Source organism: Salvia miltiorrhiza, chromosome 2 (genome assembly GCF_028751815.1).
Source record: "Salvia miltiorrhiza cultivar Shanhuang (shh) chromosome 2, IMPLAD_Smil_shh, whole genome shotgun sequence".
Classification (NCBI taxonomy): domain Eukaryota; kingdom Viridiplantae; phylum Streptophyta; class Magnoliopsida; order Lamiales; family Lamiaceae; genus Salvia; species Salvia miltiorrhiza.
Window position 1 is genome coordinate 68,042,077 of NC_080388.1, and position 18,163 is coordinate 68,060,239.

Below are 18,163 nucleotides of genomic sequence, written 5' to 3' on the forward strand. Positions count from 1 at the left end.
AAATGCAAATAATTTATAATTTTTATGTTAAATAAATAAAACCCATGATCATGAAAGTGCATATACTTTATAAATTAAATGTGTATAATTTATATATTAAATGCAAATAATTTATAATTTTTATGTTAAATGAGATTTTATTTGAACCAATCTTGGATGACCCTACATTTAATTGGAAGAATTTACAATAAAAGTATTATATACCTTCTCATAGAAGGGCTCTTTAGGTACTTTGGAATAAATAAACAACATATTACTATATATTAATCAACCAATACAAACCTACATCAATCAATCCAAACATATAACTAATTATACAACCCATATACTTAAAATCCTACTCTCTTAAATCCGTACAAAAGATGGGGCAGTGGGATAATCCCATCCCTTCGATTATTTTAACTTTTCATTTCCTATATTATCTACATGTAAGATGAAAGACAATAATAGCTTCATTTTTTCTTGAGGCGTAAAGACAATAATAGCTAATCCTCCTTACACAAAATATCATTCTTGCCGATTTATACTTACTACACCAATCACAAAGCAGGTTCCCAGTATACTAGTTCACTTCGATTCCTTATTTATACTCGTTATGCAATGAGAATTCCTCACACAATATAGAGTTGTTTTCTGCTGTGGATGACATCTTGAGCTTGTAAAGCTACTGGTTCCCAGCAATAGGGCTGTCACGACCCTTCTTGAAATCATCCCAACCTCTCACCCAAGACTGGCCAGGCATAGCACGAGTTCCAGGTGCAGCGTGATTCTCCAGATTGCTAGTCACCTTTTGCCACACAGCCACAAATACCTAACATAGATAACAAATTAGGGAAACGAAACATCTATCGGAAAGTACAAGGGAGAAAAAGAAAAACAGCTAGCTCAGATCAGTATCAATTTTATCGTCTTACTGGATTTACTTTCACTGCCTCAGGGGGTTCCTCCTGGCTGGTCAGCCATTTCCACAGATCGGGATTTTCCTGCAGATGATAAAGAGTGGATATGATTAAACAAGAAGAAAAGCGCCAACGCTATCACAGGTAATCTTGACAAAAGGCCAAACGCCCACTTTTTTGAGCTAGTTGAGGCAAGTCTACTACAACGTGATACCCATTTTTGTACCTTTCATAAGACCAAACAGATACAAACATGGGCAGATATCTCTACATCCCTGAAATGAATCTGCATATGAGCATATCCATCATAGTTAAGTCTTGTCATGCAAAGTGAGATTTGATTTGTTACAAATATATTGTAGAAAGTAGCATGGTCTGCTACTGAAAGCATTGTGTTGTAAAATTGAGGAAGTGCACTTGTTTCCTAATTGTCTTGAAAAAACTATGGGAAGATGCAAGGTTCAGAGGGTATTGATCTGGTTGCAAGGAATACTCCAAATAATCTTTTTTCTTGGATGCCTAATCATAATGTTCTATTTCCCTGAACAAGAATTTTCTCTAGAACTACTTTCTCACCAAAGGAAACAATGTGCCATCACTAACCTTCACTCAATTCAAAGATATCCATTTTTTCTTGTTTTCATAAAATATCAGAAGTAAAAAACCGAGTGAAACAACAAATAGGGACAGTCAGACTAGTCGCGGATCCAGGAATTGTTAACATGAAATAGCATGATCAATGACATCATAACAAAATCTCCATTTAAACACATTCGTAAACAGCACAACTTCAACAATCTAAACCAACACACAACTTCAAGCAAATCAAATGAGGGGGAAAATTCAGAATTTAGCAGGCTAATATTTTCCTTTACGATCACAACAGGAGGAAGTAATTAGAGATGAATTGTTTTACCAGGTCAAGGAGATGAACTAGGGATTTAATTCCATTTTGATCAAGAGAATGAATGTGAGCTTCCACCCATTTCCCCAGAATCAAGTCCAGCTCAAGGTACCCCCTCTGTTTACTCCTATACAACAACCTAGAGATTTTCCACATGCAACCAATTACTTCACAAACAGCAAAAACCTAAACAAGAGTAGAAGAACATAATTTCGATATGATCGCAGGCGAAAAAGAAAAATGAAGAAACCTGTTAAACAAGCGCCTTTTGCTTTCTTCATTGGAAAGATCGATATTAAGACATTGGGCGGTTCCATCTGAGGAGTAGAAACGGGCCAAGGAACCCCAAATAGGCCTAAAAACATTCCAACAAATAAATCAACCATCACAGAAGGCATAGAGTTCAATAATAAGGAAAAAAAAGAAAAGAAAAGGAAATTGCAGTTACCTGTGAAGAGATTGGGGGCTGGGGAGCGGCGAATGATTGGAGCTGAGGATGCGAGAGACGGTGGAGAATACGACTCTTCTCAAACTCCCCATATCGGTCTGTGTGTATGTGTGAAATCTATGGAGCTACTCTATATGTAAAGATTAGTGCTAAATAATGATTAATTGCTTAGTTATTAGATTTTGATTAATATTTAATTATTTGTTGAAAACATGAAGTGTGAGAGGGCGAGTCATTTGATACATGGACAAAGTTCTTCGACGTATGAGGCTTACTTGCCTGACGTTGCCTCTGCCGACTTAACTATTTAATTTATGGATATTATCTTGTGAAATAAATTTATGGGAACAAATTGGAGAGAAAATATTTAAATATTAGGAAAAGTTTGACAACAATTCTGAAATCTGAATCATCTATTGAACCTAATCGATATTTTTTTACTAATATTTTGCATTTGTTAACAAAATGCCCAAGAAATACTTTGGCGCTCCATATATAGAGTAACGGATATGCGATGCAATTGTTTTTTTTTTTTTTTTTTATCGGGCAAAGTCATGTTAGATGTTAGTAATTAGTTCCTCCATCCACTTCAAGAACCACTTTATCTCTCCATTCACCAAGATCCACCTTATATCTCCAAACTCCAATTCGCTCCCAAGAAGGATCGAACCCGGGTCACTTAAGTGAGGACCCGGTGGCCAGTGGGGTAAGCCCCCTGGTTATATGCGATGCAATTGTGGTTTAATTGTCTTGCCATTGTTGTAAATTCAAATGTTTTGGCTGCATATATATACTAGATAAGCACTTGAGATCTATTATCTCAATTTTAATGTCACTCTCACTTCGTGTTTCAATATTTATTTTTTTCCAATATGCATAACTGTGACTTATCACATTCTTCCAAGGTCCACCAACATCCAATTTGAATAAAATATTTATCATTCACTAATCCCTCAAAAAAAAAAAAATCATTCACTGAAATTCGACTTCGAGAAAATTAAATTTACTCTGAAACCATAATTAATAACAAAATTAAATATTTAGCCACACAAAATCAAACACTTAGAAGGGGCGCTCTTCTAAAAGCAAATCATAATCATCTTGTTCATGTAGATCACATCTGCTGAAGTTACTCGAGCAAGCATTATGTACCCAACTCACCAAAATAACCTCAATAAATTTGTTATGATAATTTTCAAATCGACACTATCAAATGCAAAACCAAATCTTAGTATCATAAACAAAAAATGGCCCAAAAATCTGCTGCCCTTGTTGTAATTGACTGTTGTTCCTGTTCCATGTATCAAAATCAGAAAACAAAAGCTAACCAGTTCTAAGTTTCCTGATGCAAAGGACTCTTGATTCCAATAGTAAGAGGCAGAAGCGATGCAGATAAACGACGTTGCTCTTGCTTCTTCACTGAAACTCTTCCCATAATCAAATCAGTCAGCAAAAATCCACTTTCCATAATGTAAATCAGATCAGTTCAGTAGCCAATCCTCTAAAACAGAAGAAAGTTTTAAACACACACACGCACACATATGTTTTTCACCAGCAACGCTCCATCATATGTCGGCTGTTTCCCTGAATACTAAACGAGGGAACCGGTGCAACAGAAATGTAGTTCACAGAACACCAATTTTCTACATCAGAAATTTATCTCACGCCTCTCGGAGAAGAACTTGCCAGTGACAAACTGATCCGGAAGCAAGGCAAGCCACACTGCAGTGTCAGCCCCTTCCTCTATGCTAATGTGTCCAGCCCAACTAGTCATAGCGGTCCTCACCCACCCGGGGCAGTAGCAATTAATGTATATCTTTTGGCCTTCTGGACGACTAGCAAACTCCCTCGCCAGCAGCCTTGTGTAAGTGTTAACTGCCAGTTTGGACAAAGAATAGTCTGTAAATACATGAGGCCATCCGCCTTGTTTCCAAGTCCCATCCTTTACTTGTTGCAAGAATGTATTCATCACTTCATCAATCAATTCCTCAGATAGCAACTCATCGTTTTCTAGCTTTTTTCTTATTTCAGCATTTTCAATTCTCTGCACAACATAAACAAAGTCTGTTTATTTCCAAATGGGAGGAAATATTGAAAAGAATTAAGGTCGTATCAGAAATTCAGAATCACAAAGTCTTCTTTCGACCTCTCCAGGTCTGTGATAGAGGTAAAACGGACCCCTGCAAGAATGCATATATACTTACAAACACCACAAAGTCAACTGACAACCAGAAGTAGCAGAAATGCTGGAATTTGGTGTTCCTATTGGAGGACTTTGAAGGTTCGTTCTATAAAAGTAGGGACTATATTCGACATAAAAAAATGCTCATGAAAATCAGTTACAAGCTGATATTATTATAAAGTTGAAGAAGCTTAGGATGCCACTCACATTTCTCCGCCCACTCAATCTTCCCAATTTGGAACTGACATTAACAATCCGGGCACCTGGTTCCGAAGGCCTCATAAGAGGAATCATTGCTTTTATCATATTTTTGGTCCCAAAGTAGTTGGTCTCAATAACTTGTTCAGCATGTTCCACAGAGTTGTCTGATCCAGCATTGTAATTTACTCCAGCATTGTTTATCTAGGAATTCTCATATCATCAATGAAAAAAACCAAGTATCAGAAACAATACTGCTATTTCAGTGTATGGCACAACAAGCTTCAAAATGCTTAATATCATTTCATCATTTAAATATCCCAATCTAACATGCTGAGTCAAAAGAAAGAACGGGATGTCATTGGAACCATTCATCTTCTCTACGATAAATTCTGCCAAAGTAGACTTCTCATATCACATTTTTATATATTAAATCAAAGTAACTACTACAATACGTTGAGTCAAAAGAAAAGAACGGGATGGACTGAGTTAAGGGAGAAAGGCACTATACCAATATATCTACACCGCCATATTGTTCTTTCACCCATTCAACAAAGGCTTCAATTGATGGAGGGTCTATGATGTCTAGTTGGTGAAACACTACATTCAAACCTCCTTCTTGTAAGACTTTTGCTGCTTCTTGTCCAACTCCTGTCTCTCGTGATGTGAGAATGACTGTGATCCCGTGCAACGCGAGCTGGTGCACAATCTCAAATCCGATCCCCCTATTTGCACCAGTCACAACAGCTATAGTTTCGGAGGTCCACCATCTGAAGAAGCAATTGCAATCAATAGAAATATAAGTTTTCATCAATATCATACTCTGATAGAAATACAGAGATGTATTTCCTAAAGCAATTTTTTGAAATAGATAAATGAAAAGGTAAGCTGCGAATATTAAATTATATACTTGAAGAGCCTCTGTCTAGTAACCATAACATTTAATTGCTAGGTCAAGCTATAGACCCTTCATTCACTCTTGTTAAATGTCATAAAATTATTTTAAGATCATTTCCATCACCTAATATTCGTATAAGTACAATGATCCGAAAACAACAGATTGAATATACCACAATCACGATACCTAATACAAACTAAATATCAAGAACTTATTTTGTAGAACGACGAAAAAATCTATCAGGTGTGTTAACACGAAATTCATATATACACGCTTCAGATTATTGTAACAGTTGCTAGCAAGCTAAAATAATTAAAGATCTCAAATAATATAAAATCTGACGATAATATATGGACTATTTTGCAAAACATGACAAGGAAAAATTCCTTGTTTTTGTCTCAAAATACAACAAAATTGAATCTCCCGTAAATGAAAGTTAATAAATGCATGAGCATCTGTATCACTTAAAATTGAAAATACTACTCCCTCCATCCCACTGTAAGTGAGACTTTTTTTTTGGGTACGAGAATTAAGAAATGTGTATTTAGTGTGTAGGTGAAAAAGTGAAAAGGTGTTTAAAGAGAAAAACTTTTACCCAAAAAGGAAAGAGTCTCACTTACAATGGAACGCCCAAAATAGAAAGAGTCTCAGATATAGTGGGACGGAGGGAGTACTAGAATTCTGAGAATTTTTTTCTTTTAAAGATCTCAAAACTTGCTAATTTAAGATTTTAAATACTTGATATGTACGACAATGTGCGTTGATGTGGCATTAAATATAACCAAAAGTTCGAAATCTGAGAAAATAAGTGATTAATGATTAATTAGTGTGAAAGATGGGAAATTTTGGATACCTTTGATGATCGGAGTAAGGGATGGTACGGAGGAGAGAGATCTCTTGGCGCCTCTTTTCCTTCTTCTCTTTTGCTTTGTCTTTTTTATCCATAACTACGACACAAATTGATTCTCGTTTTCTTTTTCTTTTCTTTTTTTCGGTTTGAGTTTATGTTTTTTTGTTTGTTTTTGTGTAGAGAGAGATAGAGAAAATGGGAGAACACATGAATTCTTTCCCGGTAAAGTTGGAGGGAGCCATCATACTCGGGTCTCATGTTTGAACAATCACATGCCACGTGGCAACCTTTCTTCGTTTTCCTCCATTCCTAGTATTAAAATGAAAATTATATAAATAGGTTATTGCAATTTGGTGTCTTTTTTTTTGCGATTTTTTTGCGATTTGGTGTCTCTTTTTTTTTTTTTGTATCGAGTCTTTCAAATGTGGATTGAGGGTGTTTGGGTGAGGTTATAAGTTTTTTAAAATAATTTATACTTTTTTTCATGAAAGATATTATTTGGGAATGACATATAAGAGAAGAACACGAATTTTAAAACAAAAATAAAAAGAGGTGAAAAGTAAGAATATTTTTTTTAGGAAAGAATAAATAGAGTATTTAAGTGGTGAAAATGTGAAAAATAAGGATAAATGGAGTATATGGAGTGGTGCAATATATTCCAAAAAATAGAAAGGGAATTTTTGGGGGGAATGATGGCCTGATAAAAAAAAATTACTAAATTTATTTGAGGGACAAAAGAAGTACTATGTTGAGTGGAGAAACAGATCCCCCGCTTTTTTTTGAAAAGTTATAATGGGTAGGGTCATGTCTTAAATAGAAGGGATACTACTTTTTGATGGGATGAACAAAAATGAGAAAAGTGATATTATGGACGGAGGGAGTAAATTGTTTAAGAGTTTATAATTTTTTTTTCAAATTGTTTGGCCAAATAAGCTTGTAAACAGTTTATAAGCTCTAAAAACTTACAAGCTCCCAAAAATAAGTTCATCTATCTCAATTTATTTTTTCACAATCTTATATGTAATAGTTATTTTATAAATATTATTCAACTATAATTTATTATTTTTAGCATACATTCTCTCAAATTCATCTTTTTTCGATTCCTTTCTCTAACAAAGATTTTCTCTTTCTAACATGCGAGTAAGCTCAAAAGTCAAAAGTCTCCCACAGCTCGGACACATAGTGAATCAAAACGAAGCATTTATGGTGTAGAACTTAAATGGCTAGAAGAGGGTAAGTGAAAGCAACACCAGGCCCCAAATTATTATCAAGGCAAAAACCCACACGTAACATTTTAGCTATATGCCTAAATTAAGATTATATAATTACATTTAATACCACGTAGATATTTTTTTGTCATTTATATATATTAATATTTAAAACTATATAAAATTTTGATTTAAAAAATATAGTGCCCATTTATTTCATTTTTTTAAGAGAATCAATGAATATCAGTCGACATACCCAAAGATCGTGGTGAACTAATATGGAAAATGATGGCATTGACGTGATATCTTTGATTATAAATTTATTATTAAATAATATTTTGTTCATCCTAAAAAAAATTGTCTTAATTTTCTCTTTAAAGTATCCTTCAAAAATTTACCTCTATTTTCTTACTTTCTATTTTTGTATATAATTTCATCATCAACTTTACAATTACAATCCTATAAACACTATTTTTGTATATGATCTCATTATTAAATAATTTTTTTTATCAATTTTTATTAAAACTCGTGCTGGTCTCCTTAAGGCAAATTTTTGGTGGACAGAGGACATAAAAGATAAATAAAATTTTCTTTTAAATTATTATTTTCTCTTATTTTATACTCCCTTCGTCCACGAAAGAACTTTCTATCTTTTCTTTTTGGGACATCCACAAAAAAACGAGTAATGCTAAACAGCCACATTGTGGCTACCCACAATTTACCTAAATATAAAATAATTTAATTTATTTAACTTATTTTTTAAAATAAAAATAAGATTTAGTTATTTTATCATATTCTCTACATTATAGTTATTTTTTGCAATTTTTTGGTAACTTTTTTATTTTTTTTAAAATAAATTAAAAATAAAAAATACAAAAAAAAAATTTAAAAAAATAAGTACAATGTAGAGAATATAATAAAATAATTAAATCCTATTTTTATTTAAAATAATAAATTAAATAAATCAAAATTATCCTTATTATAATAGTGTGTGGGTGGCCACAATGTGGCTGCATAGATTTATTGCAAAAAAACTTCCTATCTATTTTTGAACTATACCTCACCACTTATAAGGGTGCGGTTATAGTGAGAACCACACTTATCGTGAGAACATAAGAACCATTAAAATCAATGCATCTACTGTATAAATTAATGCATTCGCTATTAAATTTAATGCATCCGAAAATAATAAATTTTTTGCTCCCTTCAGGATTCGAACCCAGGATCTGCATTCATCCACCAAGATGATGCATCCACCGTAGATCTTGATGATCGAATGGTTTAAAATGGTTCTCTGTTCTAATTTTATTTAGTGGTTCTTATTTGAACCTCTCCCCCACTTATAATTACTTACTTTGCATTTTTTTCACAACTTTCAATATTAATTATACTACATTTTCATCACTTTCAATATGCTTAACAACTTTTTCTCCGCCCTCAATACACTAAACAACTTTTTTCTTAAAACTCGTGTCACTCCCCCTTAAAAAGTTATTTCATGTATGAATGGAGTATATATATAAATTTCAGTCTTTCTCAATACTCATTTCCATTCCAAAAAACAAATTCAATCATTTTCATAAATACATAGAAAGTCCTAGAAACATGATATTTAATTCTAAAATTAGACATTTGTCTTTAATTTTGTTGTGTAATGTATGTATATAGTAAAAAGAAAATGAAAACGGGTATGAGTTTTTGCACGCAAATCAATACCATTAATGATGGAAGTTTGAGAGGATTGAAATTGATCAACGATCACAATAGTCTTTGTCCCAACGTGAAGCTGCATGAGTCTCTCTCTCTCTATCTCCCCAGTTTCAGCCAGTTTCTTGGAGCCCACCATAATTTTGATTTCAATTATCGCATTCGTGCGTGGTGTATATACACTTCATCGAGAAAACTCTTATTCCACTTTTTATCGGTACTGCTTCTGACTCTCTCTCTCTCTCTCTCTGCTTTTGTATTTGCTCTCTTCTGAATATACCGAATTTCCTTTTTCTTTAATGGATTCTTCTTGAGCGATAAGATATGCATACTGTGTCTTCGCATCTTAGTTGGTAGATAAAATTTCAATTATTTCTTTATCTGTTTGTTTAGAACTGCGAACTTAATATCCATCTGAATTCCTTCGTGTGGATTATGATATAATTTGATTCATTTAGAGATCCAATGATTAAAAGAGAATAAATAAATTATTTTTTTTGGTGAATTGAACTAGTTTGAAAGCTGTGATTCGTGAAACTGACAAGTACATGAAGTTGTTGCTCAAGAAAAGCTAGTTTAGGAATTTGGGGAAGCACTAGTATGACAAAGAACATGATTGAAAAACTCATACAGAGAAGCTTTTTGTTCGTAGGTAATGCTTTGAGGAGATTCGAATTCAAAACCAGTTGCCGGTGAAGATGATTTCTGGTTCAAAACGCCTGTTGTGTTACCTAGCTATCCTCCTTTTCCTTTTGATAGTTCAAAGTTCACGAGCTCATCTAAGTAGCCAAAATGGGATGAAAGCCGATGTGTTTCTGTCGCCTGTATTTGTACTAGGGCCAGGATCAGTTTCAAATAAATTCTACTATGGGATTGATTTTCCAAGAGGCCATATTGCTATCAAGAAATTCAACGCTGAAGTGGTTGATGAGGAAGAGAATCCGGTCCCCCTTCATGAAACTTATCTCCATCATTGGGTAGTTGTAGGTTACCGTCAAAGGAAAGGTGAAAGTTCTCCGGAGCATTTTGGTGATACAGGACTGCTCCAATATAACTCTGCGTTCATAAGGAATAGTGGGATGTGTGATAATAGTCTTGTGCAGTATTTCGGGCTGGGGTCTGAGACGCGAAAAACAGCTACTGACGTCCCAGATCCTTATGGCATTGAAGTCGGCAATCCAGCCGACGTGCCTGCTGGATACGAGGAGCGATGGCTGCTCAATGTGCACGCGATTGACACCCGTGGAGCTGAGGACAAGTTGGGCTGCACCGAGTGCAGATGTGATTTATACAATGTGACTGCAGATCAATATGGTGATGCCTTGCCCCCGGATTATATCGGTGGCATGAAATGCTGCCATGATGGGGTTAGATGCAGAGTTAAGGAAGGGTTTCAGGGTAAGAGTAGAAGCCTCTACTTGAAGTACACGGTGACGTATATGGACTGGGATGCCTCCATCGTCCCTGTTCAAATTTATATATTCGATGTCACTGACATATGGAGAAAGGCAGATGAATCCACAGGGGAAACAGCTAGTCATTATTGCTTGGTAAAGATTTTCAATGCTGATTTTGCAATGCAATGGAGAAGTCTCCTTGCAGTTCAAAATCAATCTTTAAGTAGATAAGCAGCATTTATGCTCGATTGTTTGTCTTCTACTATTCTGTATTTTTTTCTCTCCATTTTTTCTTATGTCTGCCCTTTATCATGCCTGAACTTTTCTGGTGTAGGTTGAGTATGATGTTGAAGCTTGCCCCATTGGTACGGCAAATGATGGTTGCATTCATACCAAAAGCCTAACTGTTAGTTTACCAACTGGTGGTGATGTTATATATGGTGTTGGACATCAACATTCAGGAGGCTTTGGTTCAACTCTTTTCGGAGAGGTATTTAAAGAATTTACACATTTTCCCTGAGCAACTAGTCTCAACTCTCAAATTTTCTTTTCTAGAATGATGTGATATTCTCTCCTTGCATATAGACATACATATCAATTCTCAATACTTATATGCTCTTCTTCAACCTCATAACTGATTTGCCAATTGAAAAACGGTGTTCACTTGTTGCTTTTGTTCTGTATTAGTTAGATTATATCAACCTATTGAGGACACATTGAAGAAGCTAATAGTAAACTCTGTTGTCTTTTAGAATAAGATAAGATCTCTAGATCATCCTCTTCAAGAAATGTCCTTGTGTTCCCTCAATCAGCCATTATAAGATAAATAAACAGAGTTGTATTTTCCATCAATTCCAGTAATGGTTTGTATGAGTAGATATCTTTTACCTGCCAGTTTATTTTGATATCAGTATGTTTCTTTCACATCTATCTCTGGAAATTGTTAGTTTCTGCGTAGCACATGCCTTCAAACTTAACAACTTTAGGGAGAGAAGCCAATCTCAATTAGTTTTTCTTTAGCTGCTTTCTTTTTTTATCCCATGCCTTTTATTTTGTTTGTTTTTGCTGCTGGTTGTGTTAAAAACCAAGTGCATAGATGACATAATAAACCAAGTTTCTGTGAATGACTTGTTGAGAAAGGTTGCTTTGGGTTGATAGTATGGTGTCCTCATTTTGATTGGCATGATTCAGGGAGGAAGAGTGATATGCTCATCTGTTCCAACTTATGGGACTGGACACGAAGCTGGGAACGAGGCTGGCTACATTGTCGGAATGTCTACCTGCTATCCTTCACCCGGCTCTGTCAAGATTTCAGCAGGGGAGACACTAACTCTTATATCCAACTATAGCAGTGCGCAGAGACATACAGGAGTCATGGGACTGTTTTACATCTTGATTGCTGACTCTTCAGCGAAGCCCCGTTCAATCCTTCATTCTCCGGCACAAGTAAGTTAGAATTTCCAACACAACATCAGAACTACCAACTCGATTATTTTGGGACTGGCAGTTTTTTATGATGAGATCAATATTTTCTCAATCTAATAGCCTGTGTTTCTGCAGGTGCATAGGAGTGTGATAACATCCTATCCTGGTTGGCTTATTGCACTGTTTGGAGTTGGTCTCGTTTTGGCTGTCGTGCTTGTTTACAACGGTAGGAACGAGCGAGACGAAGGGTACGAGGAAATATAGGGGAAGGAGAGCTTCTTCTTTCACATTGTTGGGAGATATGCTTGTAGTGGGTTCTGCTACTCCTTTGCCACTCTAGAGTTGTTGCAATTAATTATACGAATATAATCTCTCTTGATTGAATCTGTAGGAAATGTTTTTAAGCCAGTTGAATCAATATGAGAATATAATCATTATGACGATCAAACTAGAATAATGTTGTCTGGATTTATTTTTGATGTTTTAATCACTTAATATTCAGTGTATCAAGTACAAAATATCACAAATTCTTGGGTACACCCGGGTGTACCATACAACCGGGTTGACCCGTACCCAAAATAGTGTTATTAATATGGTTTGGATCATGATATGGGTTCAAATTAGGTACGGATCAAAGTCTAAGTGAAAGTGCAACTCAGTTGTACGGTACACCCGGGTGTACCCAAGACCACCTCGTATAATATTTGGTGTTTCACTTTCAATTTTTTTTCTTTTATATTTTTCCGTTCAATTTCAATTTCATGTGTTTTAGTTCAACTAGCATTTGCACCCCATGCAAGGGAAACAATTTTATAATTTTATATTTATATAAAATTGATACAAACCCAATTATCATATCTATAAATATAATAAAATAGAATTTTAATTGATTATATTTGAGTTGAATAATTCACAATATTTATAAACCAAGTAAAACCCATGGAAATTTTATAATTGACAAAAAATAAACAACAATCAACTGCCTGATCCAATATAGAATAGCCACACCTCTTGAGCTATTCTCAGGAATCGATAATTATCGAAATGTCAGAAACCTCAAGAATGCTCGCATATTCGGCATTACCAATATCACCAGCTTTGCACAACATACAAACAAGTACTGGGAAAGAAAGCATGAACTAGTCAAGATGCAAACCCTTTTTCATGGTTTCATAAACCAGATATGTGATGCTTGCTGATGGCACAACTTTGAGAAGATTTGGGAAAATCCCTTTATAGAAGCCTCTCAACTTTTCCATCCGATAAGTATTCTTGAATACATCCGACATGCTGATCTGAGTTCGTTGAGCCTGCATCCTGGTAAGCAATTCTTGTTGGTGAATATCAAGAAATGGATTCATGCTTCGTATGAAATGATAAACTAGCTTCTACCAAAAGTATTATGCATTACCTTGTTCTTACCACCTGCAGTGGGTAGACACATGTTGCTCCAAGAGCTCCGGAAATTGTTCCACAACCGAGTTGCACAAGAATCCCAGGTTCTGCAGCATATCAAAGTCTTATAACGTTCTAGACATAACGAGGATCACCATACAACGAAACATAAAAAAGTAAAAGAGAAAGAGAACCAAAACACGCAAAGCATCTGCAGCATACCATCATCATGAAGAATATATTTACTGGAAAAATCTTTCAAGGTCTCGTAAGCAGCAAGGTCAATGCCTGCATAAGGAATAATTCCAAGAAGAGATGGTATCAACCCTTTATAAAAGGCTCGAGGTCCCTCCTGAACCCAAATATCTCTAGCTAGTTTCCCAATATTTGGAGCACTCCCTCTGTTGGAAGAATATGTTTGTAATCGTGTTTTGACAAGATCCATTGGATAAATAGAGGTTTGTGCCACCGCTCCTGCCAACCCACCAGCAGTGAGTAGGCCCAAAATTCCTGAACCCCCATTAGCATCCCCAATTATAATTTTCAGCTTTTCATAAGTGTAAAACTTGATAGCACTCTCCGGTCCAACCTTTAAGACATTTAGCCCATTACCTCGAAAGAAACCTAAAAGACCACCCTCCTTCCATATGCTTTGAACAGCATAACCAAATGGAACGTGCTTAGTCTGGACTTGAAAGATCACCTTTAGTAGATCAAGAGGGGCAGTGGCAGTTCGGGAAGCAGCTCCAGCGACTCCTCCAGCGATTAGATACTTGGTTGCATTAGCATGTTTACTGATACCTTCAAGAATCACAGCATGCTCACCAATATCTACAAGATACACCCTTTCCCAATAGTGATAGATGTTCTCTATGGTGGCCTCATGTGGGTAAAGCAGCAGAAAATCCCTCCACTCTTTGAAAGTAATCACTCCATTATTGTCTTTATCTACATGCTCCACAAACCTTGCAAGCTCATTATCTTTAACTTCTATCCCTACAAAAGAAGAGAACTGCCAAGGCTTATCAGATGAAGACACTCACATTCTATAAGGGGGTGTTCACAATAGGCTAGATAAATAATAGTAAAGGGGTATCCTAATGCCCTTGATAATTTCAACAATTTGAGCTAACTTTGCTTGATTCATATCCCATTGAAAGGGTAGGATTGGAGAAAGTAATGAAGAGTACTTAAATCATGTGTATTGTCAATCATGAAACTTAACACCCCCTTAAAATATAAGATACATGATATAGGCTCAAAGGTGGTAAACGAAGAAAGAAGAGGGGAGGAAGGCACTAACAAGCAGAAACTTTAGTAATAAAGAAAGACTTGCACTGAGACATATACAGATGGGAAACAACAAAGGCATTAATACTAAACAAAATGCCAATCTGATCAAAGTGTTTGATTTGATACCAGATTACTGTTTGCCAGCAGAAAGCAGCATTCGGGATAACATACTCTAAAAAATCTAGAGCAATTTGGTAACTGAATTGTCTTTGGCTCTTAACTTTATAGGTTGGAAGCAAAGATTCTAAATTCCAGTAAAATGAAAATCAAGCATTAGATATATCTTCAAGAGACAACTAACCAACTGGATTCATCACATCAACTTATGTTAAGCAACACACCTTCCATCAACAGATAGTTCAATAGCATTTAGTTTTAGATTGTTGGCATAACCAATATTTACTCTATTCAAATTCACCAAAATAGCAGATTTTTATAAATAATCTAATATCCAGAGCTTCGGGAGAATCCCAACCACCTCTTGTTTCCAACCTATACTCAATATTGGACATGTCATCCATTTAATATGCTCTCCAAAAGTGTAGACCTCAAAAGTCGCATTCCGAGTATTAAGAACCCCCATTTATTTTATCCCGGGATCAGCATTATAACAAATAATCTCCCCTCACATTATTACTCAAACATCATTTGTTGGAATGTCTTGCTGCTTGTGAATACATGTCTCAGATACATTATATGCTCTCACCAAGTAGACATAACTTGAACATGACAGTTGGGACTGAGAGAGAAATTATAAACCACAATTTGTATGAATTGCTCCGGATGATTACAAGGAATGCACAGTATCCCACTGTTGGTCATCACTAAAGGCTGAGAGAGAATCAAACTATTCTCGTAAGGAAAATAAGAACAGTAACAGGCAGTTACTCAAGCGCATCTTTCATTCAAATATTCAATCTCTTACACAACAACGAACACTAAATAAGCTCTCAATTGAAGAGCGTGTAATAACATCTCCAGTCCTTGTACTTGAATAAGCCATGTACAAGAAGACAATAAGGTCTTGCTACATGATCTATAGTAAAATATCTCCCTCAGTGCGACAAACACACAGCTGCAATACGCCATCACAAAGACCAAACGAGCAACTGATGAATGCCCTTGTTAGGGGGCAGACGAAGACTCCCTAATCAAAATGCAAAATTGTCGTTCATTTCAATATGAATGCACTATTCCTCCATCTACAGGTACCCAGATTAACTAATATTCCACACAATTCTTTACCACCACTACCAACAAAACAGCATCTGACAAAGCCCAATGAGAAGAAAAAGGAAAAGCAATTCCCAAAAGTAGAGGAGGAACTAACACAATGATTAATAGCAGTGAGAATTTACCAGCCTTAACAAGAGCAGCTAACAACTCCTCCGGCACAATGCCGCCGTCGCGCTCGACGTCGATCGCCTGGAAAATCCTGTAGAGCTCCAGCTCCTTATCATCCATGTACTTCCGAAACTCCTGATAATCAACCGTATCGTCCTGATTGGCGTCGCACGCTTCCAACAGCTCCTTGGCGAACTTGTAATCCGCCGGAATTCGCATCGCCGACAGGCCGCTTTGGATTTGGGCGGGACCGATATACCCTAGATTTTTGGAGTCGAAGAAAGTGAACAAAGTGCGGATTCTAGCCTCACGCTCCTCCTTGGTCTCCCGCGACGCGGCGAGAACGTGGTCCATGGAGACGGGTGCGTTCTTCTCGGCCATTGTTGGCTTCTCCAGTCACGCCAGACGCAGTTTTCAGTGCATTATGAAATGAATCTCATGTGTGGACCGTATCACTCACTCCACATTGCATTCATTCATGTCGGTCGATTTTGATTCACGACTCACTCCACATATATATACTCTTCTTTTTTTGACCAGAGTCAAATCACAATATCTTATGACTTGTCACACGTTTTACGGCTCCTTTTTTGGTTAGAAATTTTAAACAAACCATACTTTAATTTTTGACAAATTACATTTTCAACATATAAAAGATAAAGACATGAAGTGCTAAAATGGGTTAATTATTTGTCCACCTTTATTATTAGTAAATTAAAGGCCACTTACAATGTTTACACTTTTTCATAATTGTATCATAATGTGTATGGATTACAATTTTTTTTAAGAGTTAATTTTGACCAATCCAATTACTAATCGTTGAAACTGAGACCACAGTCGTAATCTTTTAGCTTCAGCTACAAAATTCTCAATTAATCTTCTAATCCGATATCATTTGATATTAGAATTTCACCTTAAATAGTCATAAAACTCTAAGAGCAATCGTAGTAAAGAGTTCAAGGGGAGAATTACAGGAGCGGAGAGTTGGGGTGTAGTATTGGAGGGTGCTTGTAGACCGGGTGCGCAGGGCCCCACTACAGATGTGTTAGTGCAAGTGTAAAATGGGTGTTGGAACGGAAAGTTGGTTTGGTGGATTTTTTTAGCTCAAGTTTAAGGAATTTCAATCGTGGTCTCAATTTTTGCAAGAGGTGGTCTTGGTTGCAACCGGTTGCACCGTGCAATCAGGTTGCACCCTCACTTAAATCATGATCCGTATCTTAATTTGAATCCATATCATGATCCTAATCGTATAAATAACACTATTTTAGATGCGGGTCAACCCGATTGTACGGTACAACTGGTTGCACCCAAATTTTTGTGTTTTTGCAATTAGAATCACGTGGATTAGAAATTGATGCGATAAGAAAATTAAGTTCATTTTTTTTACTAATATGATATAATTATTAACAATAATAATACATTCTCGGCTCCAATTTAATAGGTCATGTTTTCTTATTTGAATGTCTCAATTTAATAAGCCACTTCCTAAAATAGAAAATTATACATAACAAACATCCCATACTGATGAGGAGTGATATGTGCAGAATAGAGAAAGGATACAAATCAGAGGAATCATCCTCATCAGAGAAGTCATACTGGTCAGAAGAATCATTCTCACCAGAGGGATTTCATCCACCAGAGACAACTCATTCGCTAGAGGAATGGTTCTTGCAAGAGGAGTTACATTCGTCCGAGAAATCATCCTTCGCCAGAGAAGTCATCATCGCCAGAGAAATCCTCATCGCCAGAGAAATCATCCTTCGCCAGAGAAGTCATCATCGCCAGAGGAATCACGTTCGTCAGAGAAGTCATCTTCGACAGAGAGATCATCATCGTCAGAGAAGTCATTCACGCCAGAGAGATCACCTCCATCAGTGGGATCGTCAGAAACGCGGGAGACTTCCCGCGTTTAGGCAAAATTACTGTTCTACCCTTCGACCACGCAAGGAGCATGCGTGGGCATTGATTTTACCTTTTTACCCTCAATTGTTGTAACACCCTAATCTAATTAAGGA

The 18,163-nt window shown here is 36.1% G+C and overlaps 4 protein-coding genes across 5 annotated transcripts; 1 reads left to right on the forward strand and 3 right to left on the reverse strand.

The window, feature by feature from the left end:
* Nucleotides 1-238: 238 nt before the first annotated feature.
* LOC131008545 (succinate dehydrogenase assembly factor 2, mitochondrial) lies at nt 239-2,527 on the reverse strand. The gene is made up of 5 exons (XM_057935456.1): nt 2,252-2,527; nt 2,054-2,158; nt 1,816-1,942; nt 915-983; nt 239-811 (listed from the first exon to the last, which is right to left on the reverse strand). Exons 1-5 carry the CDS (start codon nt 2,341-2,343, stop codon nt 665-667), a joined length of 540 nt encoding a protein of 179 aa, XP_057791439.1. The 5' UTR covers nt 2,344-2,527; the 3' UTR covers nt 239-664.
* An 881-nt stretch (nt 2,528-3,408) lies between these two features.
* LOC131008546 (uncharacterized) lies at nt 3,409-6,604 on the reverse strand. The gene is made up of 4 exons (XM_057935457.1): nt 6,383-6,604; nt 5,143-5,401; nt 4,641-4,835; nt 3,409-4,295 (listed from the first exon to the last, which is right to left on the reverse strand). The coding sequence occupies exons 1-4, from the start codon at nt 6,472-6,474 to the stop codon at nt 3,900-3,902; spliced, it is 942 nt and encodes a 313-aa protein (XP_057791440.1). The 5' UTR covers nt 6,475-6,604; the 3' UTR covers nt 3,409-3,899.
* Nucleotides 6,605-9,278: 2,674 nt separating this feature from the next.
* On the forward strand, nt 9,279-12,564 carry LOC131008547 (uncharacterized). Of its 2 annotated transcripts, none has more exons than XM_057935458.1 (5): nt 9,279-9,511; nt 9,947-10,844; nt 11,026-11,181; nt 11,883-12,137; nt 12,252-12,564. In XM_057935458.1, exons 2-5 carry the CDS (start codon nt 9,993-9,995, stop codon nt 12,378-12,380), a joined length of 1,392 nt encoding a protein of 463 aa, XP_057791441.1. In that variant the 5' UTR covers nt 9,279-9,511; nt 9,947-9,992; the 3' UTR covers nt 12,381-12,564. The 2 variants fall into 2 exon arrangements, with proteins under 2 accessions (XP_057791441.1, XP_057791442.1); XM_057935459.1 differs by having other exon boundaries at nt 9,311-9,647.
* Nucleotides 12,565-13,034: 470 nt separating this feature from the next.
* On the reverse strand, nt 13,035-16,653 carry LOC131008548 (calcium-dependent mitochondrial ATP-magnesium/phosphate carrier protein 2-like). The gene is made up of 4 exons (XM_057935460.1): nt 16,163-16,653; nt 13,734-14,507; nt 13,528-13,618; nt 13,035-13,433 (listed from the first exon to the last, which is right to left on the reverse strand). Exons 1-4 carry the CDS (start codon nt 16,527-16,529, stop codon nt 13,256-13,258), a joined length of 1,410 nt encoding a protein of 469 aa, XP_057791443.1. The 5' UTR covers nt 16,530-16,653; the 3' UTR covers nt 13,035-13,255.
* Between the last annotated feature and the right edge of the window lie 1,510 nt (nt 16,654-18,163).